The 20,354-nt window shown below is 62.3% G+C and overlaps 5 protein-coding genes across 5 annotated transcripts; all 5 read left to right on the top strand.

Moving 5' to 3' along the window:
• Window positions 1-172: 172 nt before the first annotated feature.
• On the top strand, window positions 173-4,129 carry LINJ_32_3550 (conserved hypothetical protein; the record flags this gene model as incomplete). Its single annotated transcript, XM_001467992.1, has 1 exon — window positions 173-4,129. The coding sequence occupies one exon, from the start codon at window positions 173-175 to the stop codon at window positions 4,127-4,129; it is 3,957 nt and encodes a 1,318-aa protein (XP_001468029.1).
• A 2,189-nt stretch (window positions 4,130-6,318) lies between these two features.
• LINJ_32_3560 (conserved hypothetical protein) lies at window positions 6,319-8,748 on the top strand (the record flags this gene model as incomplete). The annotated part of the gene is made up of 1 exon (XM_001467993.1): window positions 6,319-8,748. One exon carries the CDS (start codon window positions 6,319-6,321, stop codon window positions 8,746-8,748), a length of 2,430 nt encoding a protein of 809 aa, XP_001468030.1.
• Window positions 8,749-10,052: 1,304 nt separating this feature from the next.
• Window positions 10,053-12,710, top strand: LINJ_32_3570 (putative chloride channel protein; the record flags this gene model as incomplete). The annotated part of the gene is made up of 1 exon (XM_003392676.1): window positions 10,053-12,710. The coding sequence occupies one exon, from the start codon at window positions 10,053-10,055 to the stop codon at window positions 12,708-12,710; it is 2,658 nt and encodes an 885-aa protein (XP_003392724.1).
• A 780-nt stretch (window positions 12,711-13,490) lies between these two features.
• Window positions 13,491-16,307, top strand: LINJ_32_3580 (conserved hypothetical protein; the record flags this gene model as incomplete). The annotated part of the gene is made up of 1 exon (XM_001467994.1): window positions 13,491-16,307. The coding sequence occupies one exon, from the start codon at window positions 13,491-13,493 to the stop codon at window positions 16,305-16,307; it is 2,817 nt and encodes a 938-aa protein (XP_001468031.1).
• A 1,255-nt stretch (window positions 16,308-17,562) lies between these two features.
• LINJ_32_3590 (conserved hypothetical protein) lies at window positions 17,563-19,326 on the top strand (the record flags this gene model as incomplete). The annotated part of the gene is made up of 1 exon (XM_001467995.1): window positions 17,563-19,326. The coding sequence occupies one exon, from the start codon at window positions 17,563-17,565 to the stop codon at window positions 19,324-19,326; it is 1,764 nt and encodes a 587-aa protein (XP_001468032.1).
• Between the last annotated feature and the right edge of the window lie 1,028 nt (window positions 19,327-20,354).

Genomic DNA, 20,354 nt, shown 5'->3' on the forward strand with positions numbered 1-20,354 from the left:
GACGGTCTACGCAGCACCAGCACCCCCCTCCTCCTCTTGGCGCGCGCGTGTTCCCGCCTTCCACGCTTACACACTCTCTGCGCGCGTCTCTCCACACGGCAGCGCAGCGTGGCAACTGGTGCCTGTCTACACGCAGGCCCACACACGCGCGTCGCCTCCTATTGCGTGAACCATGGCGGCGACTTCGCCCACGCCGTCCCAGCGGACGTACTTGCGCATTGTAGTGTACTGCGACGATTCGCAGGAGCCGCACACCTTACCGGATGTGCGTGTGCCGCGGAGCGTCAGCGAGGTGCAGCGACTCGTGGAGGGCCGAGTAGGACAGCGTGCAATGGTGCTATCCTACTGGAATTACACGCACAGTCGCTACGAGCTGCTGAAGGATGTGCGCGAACTGCTGCAGGAAGACGGACGCCTGCTTTCTCAGCGTTTACACACCTCAGAGAATGAGGCCGCGGAGACGGCAGAGGCGGATGGGACGACGAACACGGACGGCAGAGCCACCTCCGCCAGCGAGCTGGGCGCCCACCATTCCAAGCTCTGTATCTATCGCTGCCAGCTGTGGATGGAGACAACACTGATTCAGCTGGAGCCACTGGATAAACGGCGCGACAAGATCGAGTACGATGAGCTGCGCAGCCACGTTGCTTGCTGGCTGGGCAACAAGCATGTCGGCTTCGAAGTGCAGGATGCGATGCGCATTCGTTGCCCTTTCCTGACTCGCATGTTTGACGAGACGCGAAGCAGACGGCTGTCGGCCAATCAGGACAAGGTGCAGCTGCTCTACTACAGTAACAACGCGTGGAGCGTGCGCGTGGTCCTGCAGTATGGATTCCTGCTCAGCAACGGCGTCCCCCAGTCGCTGGCAGCCGTGCTGCAGTCCTGCGGCGGCTCGGACGTGTCAAGCGGCACTGAGTCGGGGTCGAGCAATCCTGTGCCACATGTCGGGGGTGGTGCCTCGGCGCCGACCTCTCCGTCGTCAGCGTCGCCGACCGCGGCGAACACGCGGCGCACGCCTTTTGTTTTTACCTCCTCGATGCTTAGCGCGCATGTGAAGTATATGCCACCCAACACCGCGCCTCACAAGGTGCTGCTGTGCGAAGTTGCACCTGGACGCCGTTTCATGACTGACCAGGGCCTCACGGGCGAGAGCCCCGACAAGCAGGCCTACCCCACCCCTCCTGTGAAGCCACCACGCGGCTACGACAGTGTTTGCTACATGCGGGCGCACAAGCAGAAGACCAGCCTGCGCACCGAGGACGCCGCTGAAATTGCCGCAGAGGACCTCTCCCTGGTGCAGGTGCAGGTGCAGCACAGCTACCAGGCACTGCCCCGCTATCTACTAACGGTGTTCCCCTCCGCCGCCACTCTGTCGGCACAGCAGCGTCGCAAGAGCGGACGGTGCGCCACAACCAGCCCGGCCCGGTCGCCAGGGACGACAGCGCAGGCCGCGGCAGCGAGGGAGGACGAGAAGAAGATGAGCCGTGCGGGAGGGGTGCCGCCGCCGCTGCCGTCGCCGTCCTCCCCATCTTCCCCATCGTCCCCGTCTTCCCCGTCCAAGATCTACAACATGAAGGAGTGGTTCAAGTCCAGCCCGAGGCGGGGGTCCGTGTCCGCGGACAACGGCGCGAATCCGAAGCAGGCTACCTCTCCGCATAGCACCAGCGGCCTCCTCATGGGGATGCGCTACGCAGACAGCACAGCACCCTACCAACGAGCTGCCTCCGCCACCACGCCGGGCCGCGGTGAGGCCTCCAAACAGCGCCGCGCCGCGCAGAAAACCCGCGCAGAGTGCGACGAAGGCAACACCGCATATCACGGCGGTGGCGGACTGATCGAACCCTGGGCGCTAGACTCTGTGCCTGCGAGAGGCACAGGGACTGCAGGGCGCAGTGACCTGGTGACAGGCTCGCCGTGGGCGTCAGGGGTATACTCAGCCGGCAACGGCGGCTTTCGCAACGCTTCGCCCAGTAATCGTGTCTCTTACGGCGGTGTTCGTGCTGCTTCGGCACCCCGCGCGCCCCCGACGCAGCACCTGTCGCCACTGAGCCCATACGCCGCCCAAGTCTCGCCAAGCACGAATTCGGCGTGGGGGACTGGCGGCCTGATGCCGTCTCTGTCGTTCCACGGCGCCTACAACGCGCACTCGAGCCACAACAGGCTGCTCTACGAGAGCCTGCCTCGTGATCGCAGCGCCACGAGCCGCGATACAGCATATCTGTCAGTACCTGCTGCCGTGGTCCGAAGCGCTGGTCGGAGAGCCGCAAGCGCTGGCGCGCCGCTGCCAGCTGCCCATCATGGAGCCCCCTCACGTCCTCCCCTTCTGCCACCGCGCGGGGGCGTGCGCGGTGGCGGCGCGATGGGTGGCGGGGGCATCGCTGGTCCGACGCTGAAGACAGTGCCGCCCGCCTCGGCCACAGCTCCGTTTACTCAGCGGCAGGCGCCACCGGCGACCTTGGATCAGTTTACCTGCGACATTCATCCCCGCCAGATCAAGTCGCTCTACTGCATGGCGTGCGAGGAGCTGACGTGCTCGTACTGCGCCAGCGTTGGGGCGCACCGCTCTCACGTGGTGGTGGAGGCGGCGGAAAGAGCAACGGCTGTATGCGCCAAGGCAGAGGCACTGCACGAGGCGCTGCGCCACTGGCTGACCCAGTGCGAGCAAACAGAGGAACAGCTGAGGGCAGAGCAGGCCCGCTACGCTGCGCGGCAGCAGCGAGATCTGTGCTTCGTTCAACGGCAATTCTCGACACTGAATCAGGCGCTTCAGCAGGCGGAGCGTTCCATGACGCAGATGGTGCAGGAGGCGCAGCGCAGGCCGCCGCTCGCCGAGGCTGCCGCCGTGGCCACCAAGTACACGCAAGCGCTTGCCGCTCTAGACGCGGCGCTGCGTCGTTATTACAGCACAGTAGCTGCCAGCAGTAGTGGGCCCTGCGCAGAGCGTACTTGCGGTCCCACGAACCGCTTGCTTGAGTTGTTGCACTTCCTTCGCACGACCTCGTCGCTGATTGGCCAAGTGGAAGGCAGCATTGCTCGACGCAAGGACGAGGAGAAGCGCCTGCGCGACGCCATCGTGAGCTGCGAAGCTCAGGCGCAGACGAATGAGGCCCTCTTTCAACAGGTTGACTGGGCGGGCCTGCGTCGGCTGCTTGTGAGCATCGGCAACGTCCGCACCAACATGGACAACGTAGCGGAGCCGCAGCCGTCTACCTCGGCAGGGCCATTTCGCAGTGGCAGGACCGCGCCTCCGTCACTGCACGAAGCCACCGCCCTCTCTATGCCTGGTGCAGCACAAAGCCGGCCAAACTCTGCCAAGGTGCGAGCGCGCACTCAGACGCTGATGGCACTCTCTTCGCCGCGCCGTGACGCCAGCAGCGATGCACCGCAGCGGCTGCTGGACAGCCTACCTGCCGGTACCCTTATGCAGAGCGAAAACGGTGCCGCCGCATCGCCGCCGACGCTGCAGAATCTCGGCCTGCACCGCTGTCTGACGGACCTCCAGAGAGGCTACATTTGGGTCATCCAGAGCGCCACGTCTTACTTCGCACCTGGACAACGGAAGATAGTCTGCTCCACACCATTCCGCCTGCTCGGTGTATCGTGGGAGCTGCGCGTTGCCCCGCTCCCGCGAGCACGTCGCCACGACGGCAGCGCGTCCTCCACGCCGATGGTGGAGCCGGGGATCAACGGCGGCGTGATGGACACCGCGGCGTCTAGGTTGACACCACCCAATGTGCTGGAAGGAGGCGGCAGGGGGCTCAGTGGTAGTCAGGCGCGCACCTCACTCCTTCTCACGCACTCCGCGCAGGAGGACCACTACACGTTCGCGGCAGAGGATGTCGACAACACCCTCGTGACGTCGGCGCCCTCGTCCGACGAGGGAGAGGAGGAGTGGCTCGGCCTCTTTCTCTTCCCCTTGCAGCACCGTCTGCGCATAGACTTCCGCGTTATCGCCTTCTCAGAGGTGGCATGGGCGGAGTGGCAGGTGACGGGGTGGACGGCGCGATTTGCCGGGAAGGGATGGGGTCTCTACCCCTTCTTGCAACGCAGAGAGCTGCTGCAGACCGACGAGCTGGCGCGCGATAACATGGTGAAGATTTGCATAGCCCCCATCAGCGACCTGTATTAGAGCTGCGTGGAGGCAGGAGCGGGGCAGGTTTGTGTGCGCATCACGCTTAGATAGCGCTTCTCCCATCCGCTCCCGCTCTTTGTTTCTCTCTCTCTCCTTTCTTCTCCATCTCTCCTCTGTCCCTCTCTGCCTGTGCGCTTGTGTGCATGCCGGTGTCCCTTCGCGGCTCGCGTGCGCGACGATCATTGGATGTGCATTTTCCATGGCGACTTTTTTTTAAATAAAGCGCTTTCGCCTATCGACATGTGTTCCTCCCTTCCCCCCTCCTCATCCACCACCTTTTCCTTGCGGCGTCGTCGCTGTCCCTCTCGTGTCGTGCGCTTTACCTTCTCTCCTCGAACTGTGCGATGAGCTGATGGCCTAAACATCCCCGCCCGCCGTGTGTGTTCGTTGCTTGGCATTGCAGTGCAATGCCACACACGACATGCGTCACCTTTATCGAAAGGGTAGCACGAACTGACTGCAGGTGCGTTTACACGTGCACATGTAAGGCGGGAGGGGGACAGGGAGGAGAGGATGGTTTGTGCTTCGCTCATCATGGCGTCTTCAGGGCAATAATGTGACAGGCATAGAGGGAAGGCGGAGACGACTGCGTGCATGTACATCTGCGATCTTTTCTGTGCCTCCGTTTTTTTTTGTGTCCTTCCCTGAGCTGCACCAATATGCTCGTGCTTGTGTGTTGCTCACCAAACAAGCGCCTCTGAGTCTCTCTCACTCGCTTCACCGCTCTTTCGCCCTCACTGCGGTGCGGTGCTGTGAACACGTGAGGACTGCGGTGGTCGTGCTTTGGGGGTGCCGCTGCTGCCGCTGCTGCCTCTCTCCCTGCTACCGTTCCCTTTCCTCGAACCGTACTCGCCGGTACTTCGACGTGCGATGCAGCAAACTCTCTCCTCCCTCGCGCCCCCTTTTTTTTTTTCGGGCCATCCCTCGATTTCCTTGGGTCGCAACACGCAGGTGCCCACACCCGCATCACATGGGTGTTGCGACATCTCTCTCCCTCTTCTTCTATCCATCCTGGCCACCCCATATCTTCTTGCAGCATCACGGTGTGCTGCCGTTACACAATCACAGACACGCGTTCACAGCCGCTGAGGGGCGTGCTTTTCCAAGACATCAGGAGCATGAAAAACGGACTATCGCGCTCCACATTTGAATTGCATTCTTTTATGTCTGCTGCTGTTTCCTCCATCCTTCGAGTTGCCAGCAGGGCTATTCGTTTGGCTGCATAGACACAGAAGGTTCAACTTCCCCTCCTCTCCTCCCTCATTCACGAGTAGCAGCATCGGTCGTAGTCGTACCCAGCGGGTGGTGACTGACATACCTGCGTTGGGCTACTGACCGTGCCCCCCCAAAGAAAAACAAAAGAAACAACCGCCGGCACCACGGCCCCAACACAGCCACTCTTTTGTCGTTTTTTTTCGCTTATTTTAGTTTCTCTCTGCAGTGCCTCTGCGCGCGTGACGTCCTCGTGTTAACCGCAGCAGGCGCACTCACAGATACGCCGCTCTCTTTCATTTTCCTGTCGCTTTCCTCCTCCCTTCTTTGGGCACCTTTGCGGGTGCCTCTGACAGCGTTGTTCTTCGCTCGTTGGCCTCTCTTTATCCCACGTATACATACACACAAGCTTATTTGAGATTTACGGTGGCAGAAGCGAGAAGTGCTGCTACGGACTGCGTTGTGTGTGGCCGACATCATTGCTGCCATTTTGTGTGTGTGCTTGTGTGTGCTTGGTGCGCATCCTCTTGTGCTGTTGACTCCTGTGGATCACCTCATCTTCTTTTGGTTGAGTCTCTCCTGATCTTCGCCGGTTTAGTGTCACACTCTTCTCGTTACCTCTCCTTTTCTTGTTTTCCTTTGTAACCCGTTAACGGCCCTAACTAACAGACAGGCTTCGGTCGTGCCATTACAGGCGTGGCCCGGCGGGTGGAGGGTGTGCGCGCGGACCGTATCAGCGTATTGCACCGTCAACGCTCATGCAATCAGAGCCATCGATCCCCTCTTTGGTCACCACCCCGCCGCCGCACATACCCGTATATAGCGTAAACTGAAGGCAGTAGAGCGTACCCCCGCAGGCGATTCTGCGCTCTCTCTTCGGCGCCTTCGCTTCTGTTTCAAGGAAATTTGCTTGGCTTTCCTAAAGTTCCGCATCACGCACTCCGGCACACTCGACCGCGCAGCAGGGACCAGCGATGCTGCGGCACCTGCGCATGGCCCCAGCCACCAAGAGGCCGCCCAGGTTGGAGGGGCAGCTTTTTGGTATGATCCAGGAGTGGTGTCGGCCTCTCTACCGCTACCGCATTCCGCACATCTCGACACCTCGTGACCGCGTGTGCACATGCGCCTACCCGCTCTACACCCTGCGCTCCTCTCGACGCTCCCTGTATGACGAGCCAACGGTGTACGCGTCTGCACACGAGGCCATTTATGTGACCGGTGCTGGCGCGCCATCCACCAGCGACGCCCCCGCGTCCTCTTGGACGTTGTCTGGGTGCTCCTCGCCTGTCTACACGTCGACCACGACCACCGCAAAAGGCGGCGCCGCGGCCTTGTCCTTCCTTTCTTCACTTGGACGGCTGCCATCCCTGCGTGCCCGCTGGGCTGTGCGGCGACGAGGGTCACGCCAGGCTGCTGTCCCCCCGACCACCCCTTTAGCACCACCCCCGCAGTCGTCCGAGGCGTGCTATCGGTGCAACATATGCGATGGCCTACAGGGCCACGCAGAGGCGAGCGACGGCGCGCTGACAAATTCTAGCGGATCCACTGACACTGGTGCCGCATCGACAGAGCATGCAACCACGATGGCCACCACGTCGTCAGCCGAGTGGAATGAGGAGGATGAAGGCGAGGCGACCACTGGCATCGCTGCGGCTTCGCCTGACAGCAGCGCGGACGAGCGCTACGGTTACACCATCTCCACTGGCATCGCCAACACTGCCATGGAGGGCGCCAAGGTGGCGGAGCTGCGGCACCTGGACCCGTTCCACGTCGAGGTCTTCGGAAGGCCATCGTGGTCGGCGCTAACGAAGCGCATCGCGCGGGAGGTGCAGGCACAGCTCACCCGATGCGGACTGCGCAAGCGAGACGTCTCGCGTTACGCCGCTCAGGCAGCCCTCAACAGTGAGATGAGCCGCCAGACGTACAAGTTGTGGGTGCGTCGAGGGTCGCGCCGCATTCGTGAAAGGCAGCTGCAGTTGGCAACGCCTGCCGGTGCCACTGGCTCGCCTTCGCCGAAGTCCCAGCTCACCGTTGCGCCGTCCGAGCAGGTGATAATCAAGGGCAAGCTGGACACGCTCCACACAGCCTGCTACCTCGCCCGCTACGCGATGGCCGCCTACGGTCTGCCCTTTGAGCTCAACTACTTTTCGAGCTTGCGTGAGCTGTCGAAGCTCATGGCAGAGCCTCACCGGCGCTACGTCTGCGCTAACTCTGAGGAGCAACTAGAGTCGATGCGCCGCATGCTGCAGGGCGAGGAGCCGAACGCGTTGCTTGAGTGCGTGGCAAGTCGCTACTCGCTTCGCGTAGGCCAATCTTGCTGGGCCCTCTTCCTCGACCACGCTACGAACCGAGTCGTGCTCACCTTCCGCGGCTCGCTGACGCCGGCAGACATCGTGGTGGATGTGACAGAGGGCTACGCCAACGTCGTGCTGGAGCGCGCCCCTGTGGATGGGGCAGCGGCGGCCACCGGCATGGACACGTCGCAGCGACTGTGCACAGCGATTCCGCTCGGCTTCTACGAGTCCGTCGTCGAGGCGGGTGCCCAGTTGCTTCCTCTCCTGCGTACCATCCACAGCCAATACAGCACCTACCAGCTCTGCATCACCGGACACTCTCTGGGCGGTGCCCAGGCCTCTCTCTTTCACCTTCTGTACTGCGGGCCGTGGCGCGCGGCGCTGCACTCGTCAACGACGCTGCTGCGCCGCGCGAAGGCGCTCACATGCCCCTCCTCACTGCCTTCGGCGCGGCCTCCTTCCTCTGCAGCCATCGCATCCGCTGACACAGCGACGACCACGGCCAGCACTGCGGCGCATGTGCCTTTTACCAAGACGGTGACTTGCACATTTGGTGCCGCCCCAGTCGTGGAGCGGCGCGTCGCTCCACTGCTGAATGCATGGCTGCACGAGGAGGAGCAGCACTCTGGAAGTCGTCTTGTGGCCTTCAGCAACGGCATGGACGTTGTTTCCCGGCTACAGTTGCGGTCGCTTCAGGACGCCTTTCTGCAGCAATACGCGCGGCCGACGGAGGAGAGTCTGTCTAGCGGCGACGGGGCTGCCGTCGATGACACTGGACCTGCGGTCGCAGGGGTCTCCGACCAATCTGTACCCCTGCTCGCCATTCCTGGCTCGTTGTACAACATGACATCCGGGACGCGCCGCCGCCATCTCCTTGCCGTTCCGCTCACTGCCACCGCGGTGCGTGAGCAGGTGGTCCTCATCCCCGAAGCGGCTTTGCATCACTACCCCTCGCTCTATCTGCGCAGCCTGAACGAGCTGCTGCGTCGGTATAGGGTCAAGTGGCAGTCCATCTGCGACGATGCCACGACGATACCGACCGCCACTGCCACCGCGGCAGCCGTAGCACTGTCAACAGAAAGCCCCTTACGCGAGAGCCGAGGCGGGTGATGGCGTGTATGCGCGCTGAGGGGAGAGGGCTGGCCGGTCTCCGAGGCACACAGGCCCACACCCTTACCTCGCCTCTTTCCTTTGCAGCTTTGCTGCCGCCGTGCGTCGTCGCCGTCTCCCCCCCCCCACCATCACCACCATTATCCTCACCACCACCTCTCTCTGCGGGCGTATTCGGCCCACGTTTTCTTCATTGTATTGTCCGCCCCGTTTTCTTTTTCGTTTACCCTCTTCCCCCGTCATCGTCGTCCTCTCCCTGTCTGTGAGTCTGTTTCTGTGTGCGTGTGTGTGTGCCTCGTGCTCACCGCCACCTCCACCGCCTTCTGTTTATCGTTGTGTATATACTCTCTCGCCCCCTCTCACTCTCGCACTCGCCCTCCCCCACCATCTCGGGCCTTTCACCACCACAGCAACGCAGTCCAAACGTCGTGCGAAGCAGATTGAGAGAACAAGGTGTGTGTGTGTGTGTGTATGTGCGTCCGTGTCGGAGAGAGGGGGTGGGGTGGTGAGGGTTGCGATACGAAGTTGTGAGCATTGGGCAGACACGTGCGCTCCTCCCCGAGCGGGACGTGAGCGTGCGCTAGTAAGGGAGTGGGGAGACCGTAGACACCGGGAGTACACAGCGACGAGGTGCCGTGCCATCGCAGCAACAACCCCTCTCCGCCTTCCTCCTTTTGCTGTACGTCTTTTGAACGCGTTCCGGTGCGCCTTTCCGGAAGTCTCGCCCGTCGTTGGTGCTGCTCATGTCGCTCTCCTGCTTGCTCATCCACCCCCAACCTCTTCTTTGTACCTCCCTTTTCTCTCTATCTCGCGCGCGCACACGTGCTGAGCCCCTGCCGATGCTTCGCATGGCTCTGTCTCGCTCCACATTGTTTCCCTGTTGCGGTTGCCTGCCCCTCGGCCACGACATCTTGCGTGTGCGTGGCTGTCGAGTGGCTCTCCTCCCCCTGCATGCAACAGCTGCTCCCCTCCCGCTGCCATCCTTTCAGTACGCTGCACTGCAGCGGTGTCTTTAACACGTGCGTTGGCTTCTCTTTTCCTCGTCTATCCAAAGACACGGGCAACAGAGCTCTTTCTCATCTGCTGTAGTTTGCTGTTATCAGTGATTGCAGGCAGTCCCTGCCGTCGTGGTGGACGAGGCCCACGCCGGCGCCTTGAACGAGCCCACCGTTGGCATTGGTGTTGGTGCCCCCTTCCCTGCAGCAGCTCAGCCGCTGCCATCCGCGTCACCGCCCTCGTCAAGGACGCGGCGCCCGTGTGCCCTTCCACGAGCGCGTTCTTTCGGATCCCTCGCGACGACAGGTATGAGCGCCGCGTACGGCAATGCAGGCACTAGCGGGACGTTCGACACCCCGTCTGCTACCCTCCGCAGGCGGGAGGCGGACGCAGCGACGGCTGCCTGGTTCCACGAGCTTGTAAAGGAGGTGGAGGAGGCCGGGGACGCCGAGGTGAATCGCGCTCGAGCGCCTCTGTTTGAGAAGGCGCACCGCCCGCACGTGTTTACAGCAGAGGAGCGGCGACGCATGGATTGGTATGAGAGCATCGATTACGCCGAGGGTCAGTCCCTCGTTCACCGCGTCAGCACCACTCGCCAAAGCAGCACGGACGCGAAGGGGTGGCTGCGCCTGCTGATGTTCGTCTTGATCGGCCTCGCCGTTGGTGGCTGGTCCCTCTTGGTGTTTCAGACGCTTGACTACCTTGCGGAGGTGAAGCTGGATGCGGTGCAGGGGGTGGTGCGCAGCCGCAACAGCACTTACCCGCCTTTCAATGCGTCCAGAATCTGCATGTCGGCGCTGTGCAACTCTGGACATGAGGACGGCGGCGACGACGGAAAGGCTGCGGTAGTGCTACGCGCACTATCGTGGTCAGCTCTGCTGCACGGGGGCGTACTGTACACGATGTGGGGCGTGCTGATGGCGCTTCTGTCGTCTCTCTGCTGCCTCGTCATGCCGAGCGCCGCTGGCAGCGGTATCCCGGATGTGATGGCGTACCTCAATGGCGTCATGTTCCCGCGCATCTTCAACATTCGCAACCTGGTGGTCAAGACGCTCTCCTGCATCCTCGCGGTGAGCGCCGGTTTGCCGGTGGGGACGGAGGGGCCTATGATCCACATGGGCTCGCTCATTGGAGCCGGGCTCCCCACCGGCCGCAGTCGCTCTTTGGGGTGCAGCGCCACCTCCGTCTTTGATCTCTTTCGCAATCCGCGCGACCAGCGTGACTTCATCTCCGCCGGCGCCGCCTGTGGCTTGACGAGCGCCTTTTCTAGCCCGCTGGGGGGGATGCTGTTCGTCTTGGAGGAGATGGCGACTCATTTCTCTGTGCGTCTCGCGTGGCTCGTCTTTCTATCCTGTCTCTCGTGCATGTGGATCATCCAGACATGCAATTCCTTTCTATCTGGCTGGCATCTCGTCGACCGGTCCGCCATGGCGCTCGGTGATCTGCGCGAGGCGTCCATCGCGATGTTCTACATCGACACCGTGCCAGAGAACACGGTCTCCTTGTACACGTACACGTTCATCCCTACCGTGATGGTGGCGGTGTTGTCTGGCCTCTTGGCAGTGGCTTACACGGTCAGCAGCATCCGCTTCTCCCGCTGGCGCTCGCGCTGCCTCTTCCCCACGACGCTGTACCGTGTGCTGGAGCCGTGCGTGTTCGCATCTCTTTTCTCCACGGCCTGCTACGTGTTGCCCCTTTTCACACCGTGCGTGCCGACCCCACCGCATGTGCGAGAGAAGAAAGAGGCCCTAAACGTGGAGCTCTTCACCGCATTCTGTGCACAGCCCGAAACAACCCATCACCCGCTCGCCACCCTCACCATGACCAGTCCTTACAACCTGCTGCGCCTCTTGTTCTCGCGCCGCTCGGCGGGGCTCTTCCCGGCATGGTCACTCCTCCTGCACCTCGCGATTTACGTGGTCGGTTCCAGCTACGCTGGTGGCATGTTCATCTCCTGCGGCACCGTCATACCGTCGCTGCTCATCGGCGCGGTCGAGGGGCGCCTCATCGGCGTTCTTTTTCAGCGCCCGGTGTGGGCGGATGAGGGCGTGGTCGCCCTTATCGGGGCCGCCGCATACTTTGCCGGCATCTCCCGCCTCACCTTCGCTCTTGTCGTCGTCATGATGGAGTTGACGGCGGATGTGTCACACATCACGTGTCTCATGCTCGGCATCCTGGTCGCCAAGAGCATCGCGGACAAGTGCTGCCATTCCTTTTACCACGCCTCGCTGGAGGTGAAGGCGGTCCCCTTCCTCGAGGCACAGACGAGCATGCACCTACTCGACACATACACGGCCCGCGACATCATGACAAGCCCGGTCACAGTGCTGGAGACGATGGACACCGTTCTGCACGTGGTCGAGGCGCTGACCATGACACGACACAACGCCTTCCCTGTCGTGCGAGTGGGTAAGGCGGACCAAGCCTACGAGGGCATGATCACGCGCGCGCAGCTTCAGCTGCTGCTCTGGGTCGTGTACCTGCGCGAGGTGGGTGATGCCTCAGAGGTACTCGTCGACGAGGAAGGTGATGACGATGGCGCGGCAAACGTCGGCGACGGCGCGGCGGATGCGCGGAGCGGGATGGCGTCGAAGCAGGTCGACGCCGAGGGCTTCCTTCAATCCCATGTCACGGCAGCGGAGCTGAAGCGCGTGCACGAGTTTCTTTTCTGGAACCGCCTGCCGAGCGTCCCCATGATGGAGCACCTGCCACTGTCTGCCATTCGCTCATACATCGACCTTCGCCCGTACGTGGACAACAGCGCGCCGTACGTGCAGCAAGGCGTGTGCGTCTCGAGGGCGTACTACACCTTTCGCCATCTGGGGCTGCGCCACCTGCCGGTGCTTGATCGGACACAGCGGGTCGTCGGGATCCTGACCAGGGTCAGCTTCGTGGGCGATCGACTCATGGAGAAGGTCGGCACGCAACCCGATGAGGGCTTCGTCGACACCGATTGGAGAGGGTGATAAAAGGCAACAAATAGACCGGGCAGCAGCCGCAACAGCAGCGCCGCGGTCTCCTCAAGTGTCGCTGTAGCTGTTTCTCTGCGCCTACGGTCTCCTGCGCTGCTCTCGAGAGGACAAGGAGAATACCTTACCGGCGTCATTCCTCTTGCGTGTGTGCGTGTATGCTTCTGCTGCCTCTTGCATGCACTACAATCTGTTCCCCCATGAATGCGGTGCAACACCGCCAAAGCCTGCACGCGCTGGGAACTTAAGCGCACGGTGCGTGCGCTGACAAATTCCAACCCGGAACACTGAGAGAAGAGGCCCAGAGAATAAAAGAGAGGGTTGGCTTTTGAAAGCAGCAGAGCAAGCGAATCCCACCCTCTCTCCTCTCTCGCATTCTCCATGTTAGACTTTATATGGGTGCCGCTCACGGCGCCGCGTCCTCTTCTCCTCGTCATCACTGCGTGAGTTGGTGTGCGCGGGTGTGGTGTGGGCCTACGCGGCGAGCTCGCCGCTGCGCCTTCGTATGCCCGCCTCTCACTTCTGACGTGCGCGGCGCTTCTTCCGCCCCTCCTTCATTTCCCTCTCCGTCACTGCTGACCGGATCGCCCTCCCGTCTCCTTCGTTGGCCTTGCCTTGTGTGGCGGTGAATTTGTGCACAGAGCCAACGTGCACGCAAACACACGAGGACGCCGACTTCATTCACAGACGCTATGAACGAGTAGGACACGCACTCACATCGCTATCTACCCCCTCCTCTGTTTTTTTTTTTGTTCTGCTCTTCCCAGCTTCGCAGTGATGCTACGTGCATGTGGTATCACGGCATTCCTGACACCCTTGCCTCCCCTCGCATCCCCGTCCACACCTTCCGCGGGTGGTCCTCGACTGAGTGCTGCGGCGACAGACCGCGTCTCGACACCAGTGCGGTGTGCCACCGGTGACCTCAAGAACGTACCAGAGGACTTTGTGGTGGTGGAGGTGGACCCGACAGGGCAGCGCACCGATGCCGACGACTACAACTTCCTGTCTGCGAGCACATCAAACCCACCATCATCCGTTACGGCCGACCCGGTCGATGATGGAGCCGAAGCGGGCACCGTTTCCGGACCCGAGGCTGCGCTCGGGTTGCTGCCGCCCGTGTTGCCTCCGCAAGTCAAAAGTCCGGGTGCATGCTCTCGCTCTGTGCAAGCGCTGCGAAGCACACTGACTGCGCACACCCCAGAACTGCAGCGCTGCTTCGGGACTGTCGCGGAGGTGGCGACGCGTGTGTCATCTGCGTTCACCCAAGCGGCGCTCTCCCTGCTCCTTAGAGACATTCGGGCCGCTGCTCAGGGCAGCTCCACGGCGCCGCGTGAAGTGGAGTCGACTGCGTCTTGTGCAGCGGGGGCGAGTCTGCCGTGGTGGAGAGCGGCGGCGCACACGCTCGGCCATTTCGCGGACAAGCGGGAGCGGCAGCTGATGCACTTGATGGTGCGTTGGTGCTTTCCACACCTCCGCGCTTGCGCCGATGCACCGCCGTTGCCGCGTGCCGCCGATGGCATCTCGTCAGGAGATGGCAACGCTTCTGTGATTTCATGCTCCTTGGACTTGCATTATGTGCTATTTTGCGCGACTCTTGGTTGTGAGGCGGCGCTGTGCATAGCAAGGTGGTCCGTGGAGGCACAGGCGGCGCGCCAGGAGCGGAGCTTGAGTGATGAGGACCGCGCAGAGCTGCGCGAGCTCTTGAACAGCGACGACAGTGAAGCTTGGCCTGGTTTAAGAGCGCGCACGGGTGCTGCAGCGAAGGGGTTCTGCAGCACCTCTTTCGACTCGCTGACTGAAGCAATGCGGCGGCAGCCACCAGATGAGCCGGCAAGGAGGATCGCAGCGGAGTCGATGCCGCTGGTTTCCGAGAAGGATGTGCGGCGACAGGTGCACGAGCTCCTTCGCCGCTTCTACCCGTTTGTGCATTGCCAAGTACGCGGGGGACACGCCACCCTACGCTTTCACACCCGCCCCGACGGCGGCAACGATACGCTAACGAGCGATGCAGCTGCACGCTCAAGGCGCAACGCCGGCACTGGTGTCGGCGCTCGGCGCACCCGCGCAGAAATGGAGGGCCGATTAGTGGACGCGTCGCCCTTGTCGGCTGGATCGGTGTCCAACAGCGCTGCTCCGGCGTACGTACACATCGTTGTGAGAAAGCGCAACTTGGACACGGCGGAGATGCGCCAGCTGCTGGGCGAGTACTTCGGCGTGAAGGAAAGCTCCGTTTGCGTAGCAGGCATGAAGGATAAAAGGGCGGTCTCGGTGCAGCGGTGCTCTGTCCCTGTGGTCGCCACAGGCGGCGAAGCACACAGTCGCGTGCGCGCGCTCTTGACGGACGCTGCGGCTGTCCAGCCTGTCACGCTGCGCTGGCCAGCAGACCCGCAGCAGAGCTACGCCGTGCTCCTTCGTGCGAGTGCCTCTAGTGTGCCAGTGCATCTCGGACAGCTTTCCGGAAACTGGTTCTCGCTGCGTGTTCGCGACGTGCGCTGGGCTGGCGCAGCAGATCGCAGGATGTGGCCGTCGCCGGCGACGGCGTGCGAGAACGCGCAGCAGCAGCAGGAGGAGGAGGAGGAGCTCCGAGCATTTCTCCAGTGCCGCTTCGCGCGGTGTGCAGAGGCGGGCTTCATCAACTACTTTGGCCAACAGCGCTTTAGTGAGACGGTTGGGCGCGTCGATGACCACACCGGCGTTCACCTCTTCGCCGCTCGATGGGTAGCGGCAGTCCGCAGCCTGTATCGCGCGTGCCCCGACGTTTACAACGCATTCCCCGACAAGATGGAGGCGCGCTTCGTGTCCAGCAACTCGCGCGACGCGCAGGTCATGACGCACGCCCTCCGGCAGACGTATCGCATGTACTTCTCCGACTGCCCGCTCAGCAGTGCCGACGTGCAGAACGAGAGCGAGGTGTGGACGCGCTTGTGCGAGAAGGCCATCACGGAGGGCGTACCATTCTACCTCAGGTCCCTGTGGGTGCACGCCGGACAGAGCGTTTTCTTCAACCTTGCCGCCTCCTACGTGGCCTCCAGGGGCTTGGCAAGACCCGAAATGACAGCGGCAGCACCCCATCCGGACGGCAGCGGCGACCCCCACGCCGCTTCTTCAGCGGCGTGCACGAGCAGCGGCAGCAGCACATCAGAGCAACCACTCGCGCCGCTCTCCTATGACGTTCTTGCAAGCGTGCAGCTGCCGCTCGGCGGCTACCACGTGGATCGAGCTGCGCTGGGCAGCATCCATCTCAGCGACCCCGCGTCGGCCGGGCTGTGGGCGCAGTGGAAGGACGCCGCCATCCAGCACGCCTTGCGGGAGCTGCGCTGGACCTCGGCGCAAGGGTTTGAGCAGCGCCGCGTCGCTGGGGTGCCGGTGCCCGGCTCGTGGCGCGCAGTTGTTGCACGTCCCACTGATGCCTCCCTCGAGTGGGAAGCAGAGGCGAGGGCCGAGACGCAACGGCGCATCTGCAGCGGTGGTAGCGGCGATGCTAGCGCGGACGCAGTGTACCGTTCTACAATGCAGCTTTCCTTTGCGTTGCCCCCGTCGTGCTACGCCACCGTCTTTCTGCGAGAGGTGCTGGGGTGCGACAAGTGGTGGTGATTACCGTATTCCGGGCCCCCTACCAATATCACAGGCAGACACGCATAAAAGCACACAGCGCAAGCATGTATACACGCGCACCAGCCTGCGAAGAGAGTAGGCACGGACCGCAACTACTACCCTATGGATGCCAATCCTTCGCCCACGCATTGGCAGGCGACATGGGCTAGGGAACGCGCGTGTGGATGCTCAGCTACGTGCGTCGATCTCACTCCTCTCCTCTCTTGAACCTTGCTCTCGTCGCCATTTTCTCCGCTGTCGCCCCAGGGCCTGCCGTCAGCGCTGCCGGTGGTGCTGGGGCAGATGGGCGGCTGAGCGGCGAATGAGGTGGGCGGTGGAGTGGGTGGGTGAGGGGGGGGTTCGGTGCCGCCAACATGCGACGACACTCTCCCCCTGCGGGGCTTTGCACGGCGTTCCACTGTCTTTCACCTGATCCGCGTTTCTCGTCTCTCTCTCTCGCCGATGCCTTTCTCTCTACCCACTCGCGCACACATGCGCACATGCACGTGCATGCAGATCAAAGCCTTCCCGGTGCCGCACAGAGGACTGGGCCGGCGTGTCCAGTTCATCCCCCGTTGTGTCTGTTTTTTTTTTCTTTTTCGTCTTGTGTAGTTGCACACGGCAAATTGTCCGTTCCCAGCCTTCCGTCCTCATCCAACACGCAACAACAAAAAGCGTTGACGAGGCACTGCTGGTCTCGCGTGCGTTCCCCTTCTTGTTTGAGCTGTGAGAGCGAGTCGCCCGCCCCGCCGACGTCGCGGCGGCGAACCTGCCGTTTCTGCCGCTTCTCTCGCCCTCTCTCTCTTTGCTTGCGGGGAGGAGAAGAGGTGAGGGGTCTGCTCGCGGGGGCGCGCGCCGCTGCGCTGAACCGCGTCTGGAGGACGAGGCCTCTTTTTTTTTTGCAGGACTCCATCATACGCGCCAACCCGCTCGTGCGCGTGCCGAAGGCGCCCTCGCTCATCTTGCCTGCGCCTGGCTCGGTGTCTTTGAGGCGTGCGCCTCCGTCCGACGTGCATCCCTCGGCGTGCGCCTTCTCTTCCCTTGACGCACATACGTGGCGGCGCAGGTGTGATCCGAGAGAAGGGTGGGGAGAGGGCGAAAAAGTCATTCGCTCCGCACGCTCCTCCTCTTCCACGAGAGCATCGAGCACCACCTCACGCGTACCTTTGTGGTGTCACACGCTTCCCAACCCCTCTCCTTCTCTTTCTCTTGTTACCCTCCCGACGCACACCGCAAGGCAGCAGAGGCTTGAAGGATGGACGTCGGACGCGAGGGCCACTCGGGCCTGTACACCATGCACTTCTCCACGGTGTTCCCGGCGGAGAAGTCATCACAGGAGAAGACGAACAGCACGGCGACAAACTCGTCCTCCTCGTCTCCGCTACCAGCACCGGCGTCCTCGGATGGCGGCAAGTCCAGCGCGAGCGGCAGTCCGTGCTGCTCTCTCTCTCAGTTCAGCCAGTGGCACATGCTGATCCGCGTGGACGTGGAAAACGAAATGTTCTTTGTGAAAGGCGACGCCAAGGTGTTCTCGCCGACACCGTCGCTGACCAGCGGGATGGCGCGCGGCATTAACCGCGACGGCACACCCGCGCAGAGCTCGACATCGCCAGACGGCATCCCGATTGTACCGGTGCATCAGAAGGATCGGCGGTGCAGTGTTGCCATCGGGAGCTACTACCGTCAAGTCGAGGGCCTCGAGGCTGCGGGTACAATGCCTTCTTCATCTATGCTCGGCTTGGAAGTGCGGATGCCGCGACTCGAGGCGGCCGTGTTGGGGCTCGCGGAGCCGGAGATACTGACGGATGTTGTGCTGAACTGCTCAGGACACAAGTCGTGCGGGTGGTACATGGGTGCAGTAACGGTGACGGCGGAAGGCAAGGCGGTGGAGACGCCGCAGACGATTCGGTTTCTCCTGAAACCGTTCTATGGCCACCGATGCGCGCAATGCCTCGACCCCGTCTACGCCATCGGTTACACGTGCGAGCACTGCCAGGTGCCGCACTACTGCTCCCGGGATTGCATGAATGCGCACATGAAGCGGCACCATAAGCTCTTGTGCCCGCTGCTGTATGACAAGTATCGCTGCCAGTCTGGTGAGGTGGTGACGGAGGTGCCGGACGGGTCGGCGCTCGTGGCGTGGTGGCGCTGCCTCGAACACGGCACCTTCAGCGTGCTGGTGGACCCCAACAACTCCCTGGGCTACGCGATTGAGCTGACGCTGAACGTGCTCAAATCGGCGCGGCAGGAAGGCCTGCAGTATCGCCTGGTGTCCTCCACGACCCTGACGTCGTCGCCGCCGCACGAGGAGGTGGCGCGATTTGCCTGTGTGCTGCTGCGCGAGGTGAACCGCAGCGCCATCTTGGAGGGCTGCGCGCCGCTCGCGGCGGCTTGCCTCGACTACCTCTACGTCTTCAGTCCAACCGCCGACTTCGCCATCCAGGCGCATATACTCTTCTTCACCACTTTCCACTGCGAGGACCTCGACGTGCCGATCGACACCTTCGAGGAGTATGTCTCCTACGCTCGTCCCCTGCACGCACTGGCGTCGCTGCAGATCAACTACGCTCTCAAGAGCACGATCCCGGCAGAGTTCTGGCGCCGTGTAAAGGTCGCCAAGGATTCGATCGCCTCGTTGCTGGCGGTAACCAACGTCGTGCCCAGCGGCGGGGTGGAGGGGCTGAAGGAGATCATTACGGCGCAACAGCGCGACGCGCTCATGATGCTGTCGCGCATATTTGTGATGATGGCAGCGCGCTCCCCGGAGAGCGAGTGCCAGCGCTGGCTGGAGCAGGCAGAGCGCTGCCTGAGCCAGTGCCAGGATGGGCTGGCGGTGTCCAACTCCTTCGAGGTGGATGCCATGATATGCTTCCGCCGCGCCGCCCTCTTACTCCTATTTAAAACTGATGCGAAGACGGAGGAGGCCAAGACCCAGAGGAAGAGGGGCGAGTCGTTCCTGAAGCTGGGCCAGAAGCCTGTGGCTGATACAGCGAGCATGCAGCAGCAGAATGGCGTGTAGGAGGGCGAGCAGGCCAAGGTGGACGTCAAGAAGTCTTAGGCGAACCGAGGGATAGAGAGAGGGGAGGGGCGGATGCTGCTCTTGACCAGCTGCTGACCCATTTAAGGGAGAGCATATGGGGGGGGGGGAGGCGGCGGCGAGGAAGGGAAGGGGGGGGGAGCAGACAGCAAAAAGAGCATCCGGCTTCACATGCGGGGTGTGCGGGAGATGTGGTGGGATGGGATATAGATGATGAGGGAGTTTGCACACCTCCTTCTCGAGGCGCCTTCGCGCGCATTCGCGACTTGTACGACCGATCTCGTCCTCTCCCGAATTCTACTCCCCATCGCCCTCCGTCGCTTCATGTTCTTTATCTCACACCTGTTCCTTCCGCTGTTTCTCTTACTCTTCCCCGCGGGCTGGTGAGCTCGTCACGCGCCCCTTGTGCGTTCTGTGCGCCGGGGTTGTCCTCCCTCCTGAGGAAGAGGTGTTTGTAAGGCGTGAACAGGCTGGGGGATGTCAACAGTCACGTGTTTTCTCCTTCCCTCCATCCTTTGATGTGGTTTTGTTTTGTGCACTCGCGCTGCGTTGTTGTGGTTGGTGGCATTGGTGGTGGCGCTCGAGTGCTGGAGAGCGCGCAGAGGTGTGCTGGTGTGCGTAGCTCGAGAGCTGGAGAGGAAGAGGGAGGGCTGGCGCGTTGCAGCGCGCGCACATCTGAGCCATCGCGCTCGATGAGGGGGGGGGAGGTGAGAAAGGGAGCCGAGAGTGGTGCGCACGGACCGGGACCGGGCAGGGGTTGCTTGCGCGCTCGTTCACGAAAGGTGGCGAGGCACACTGGCGCAGATTGGTACCAAGAAGCGTCGACGCACACGCAGGCAAACAGACACAGACGCCCTTGCAGGACCCATTCTACGCGCTCTGCAGTGGAGCACAACGTGCGTCTACCGCGTAAGGACTGCCAGCATGCGTGAGGGTCTCACGTGTCCGTTGAGTGCTGGCCGCCTCGACTCCTTCGTGTTTTGTCTTCTCTCATCAGAGGGGCTTAGGTG

The sequence above is a fragment of the Leishmania infantum genome, chromosome 32 (assembly GCF_000002875.2).
Source record: "Leishmania infantum JPCM5 genome chromosome 32".
Lineage (NCBI taxonomy): Eukaryota > Euglenozoa > Kinetoplastea > Trypanosomatida > Trypanosomatidae > Leishmania > Leishmania infantum.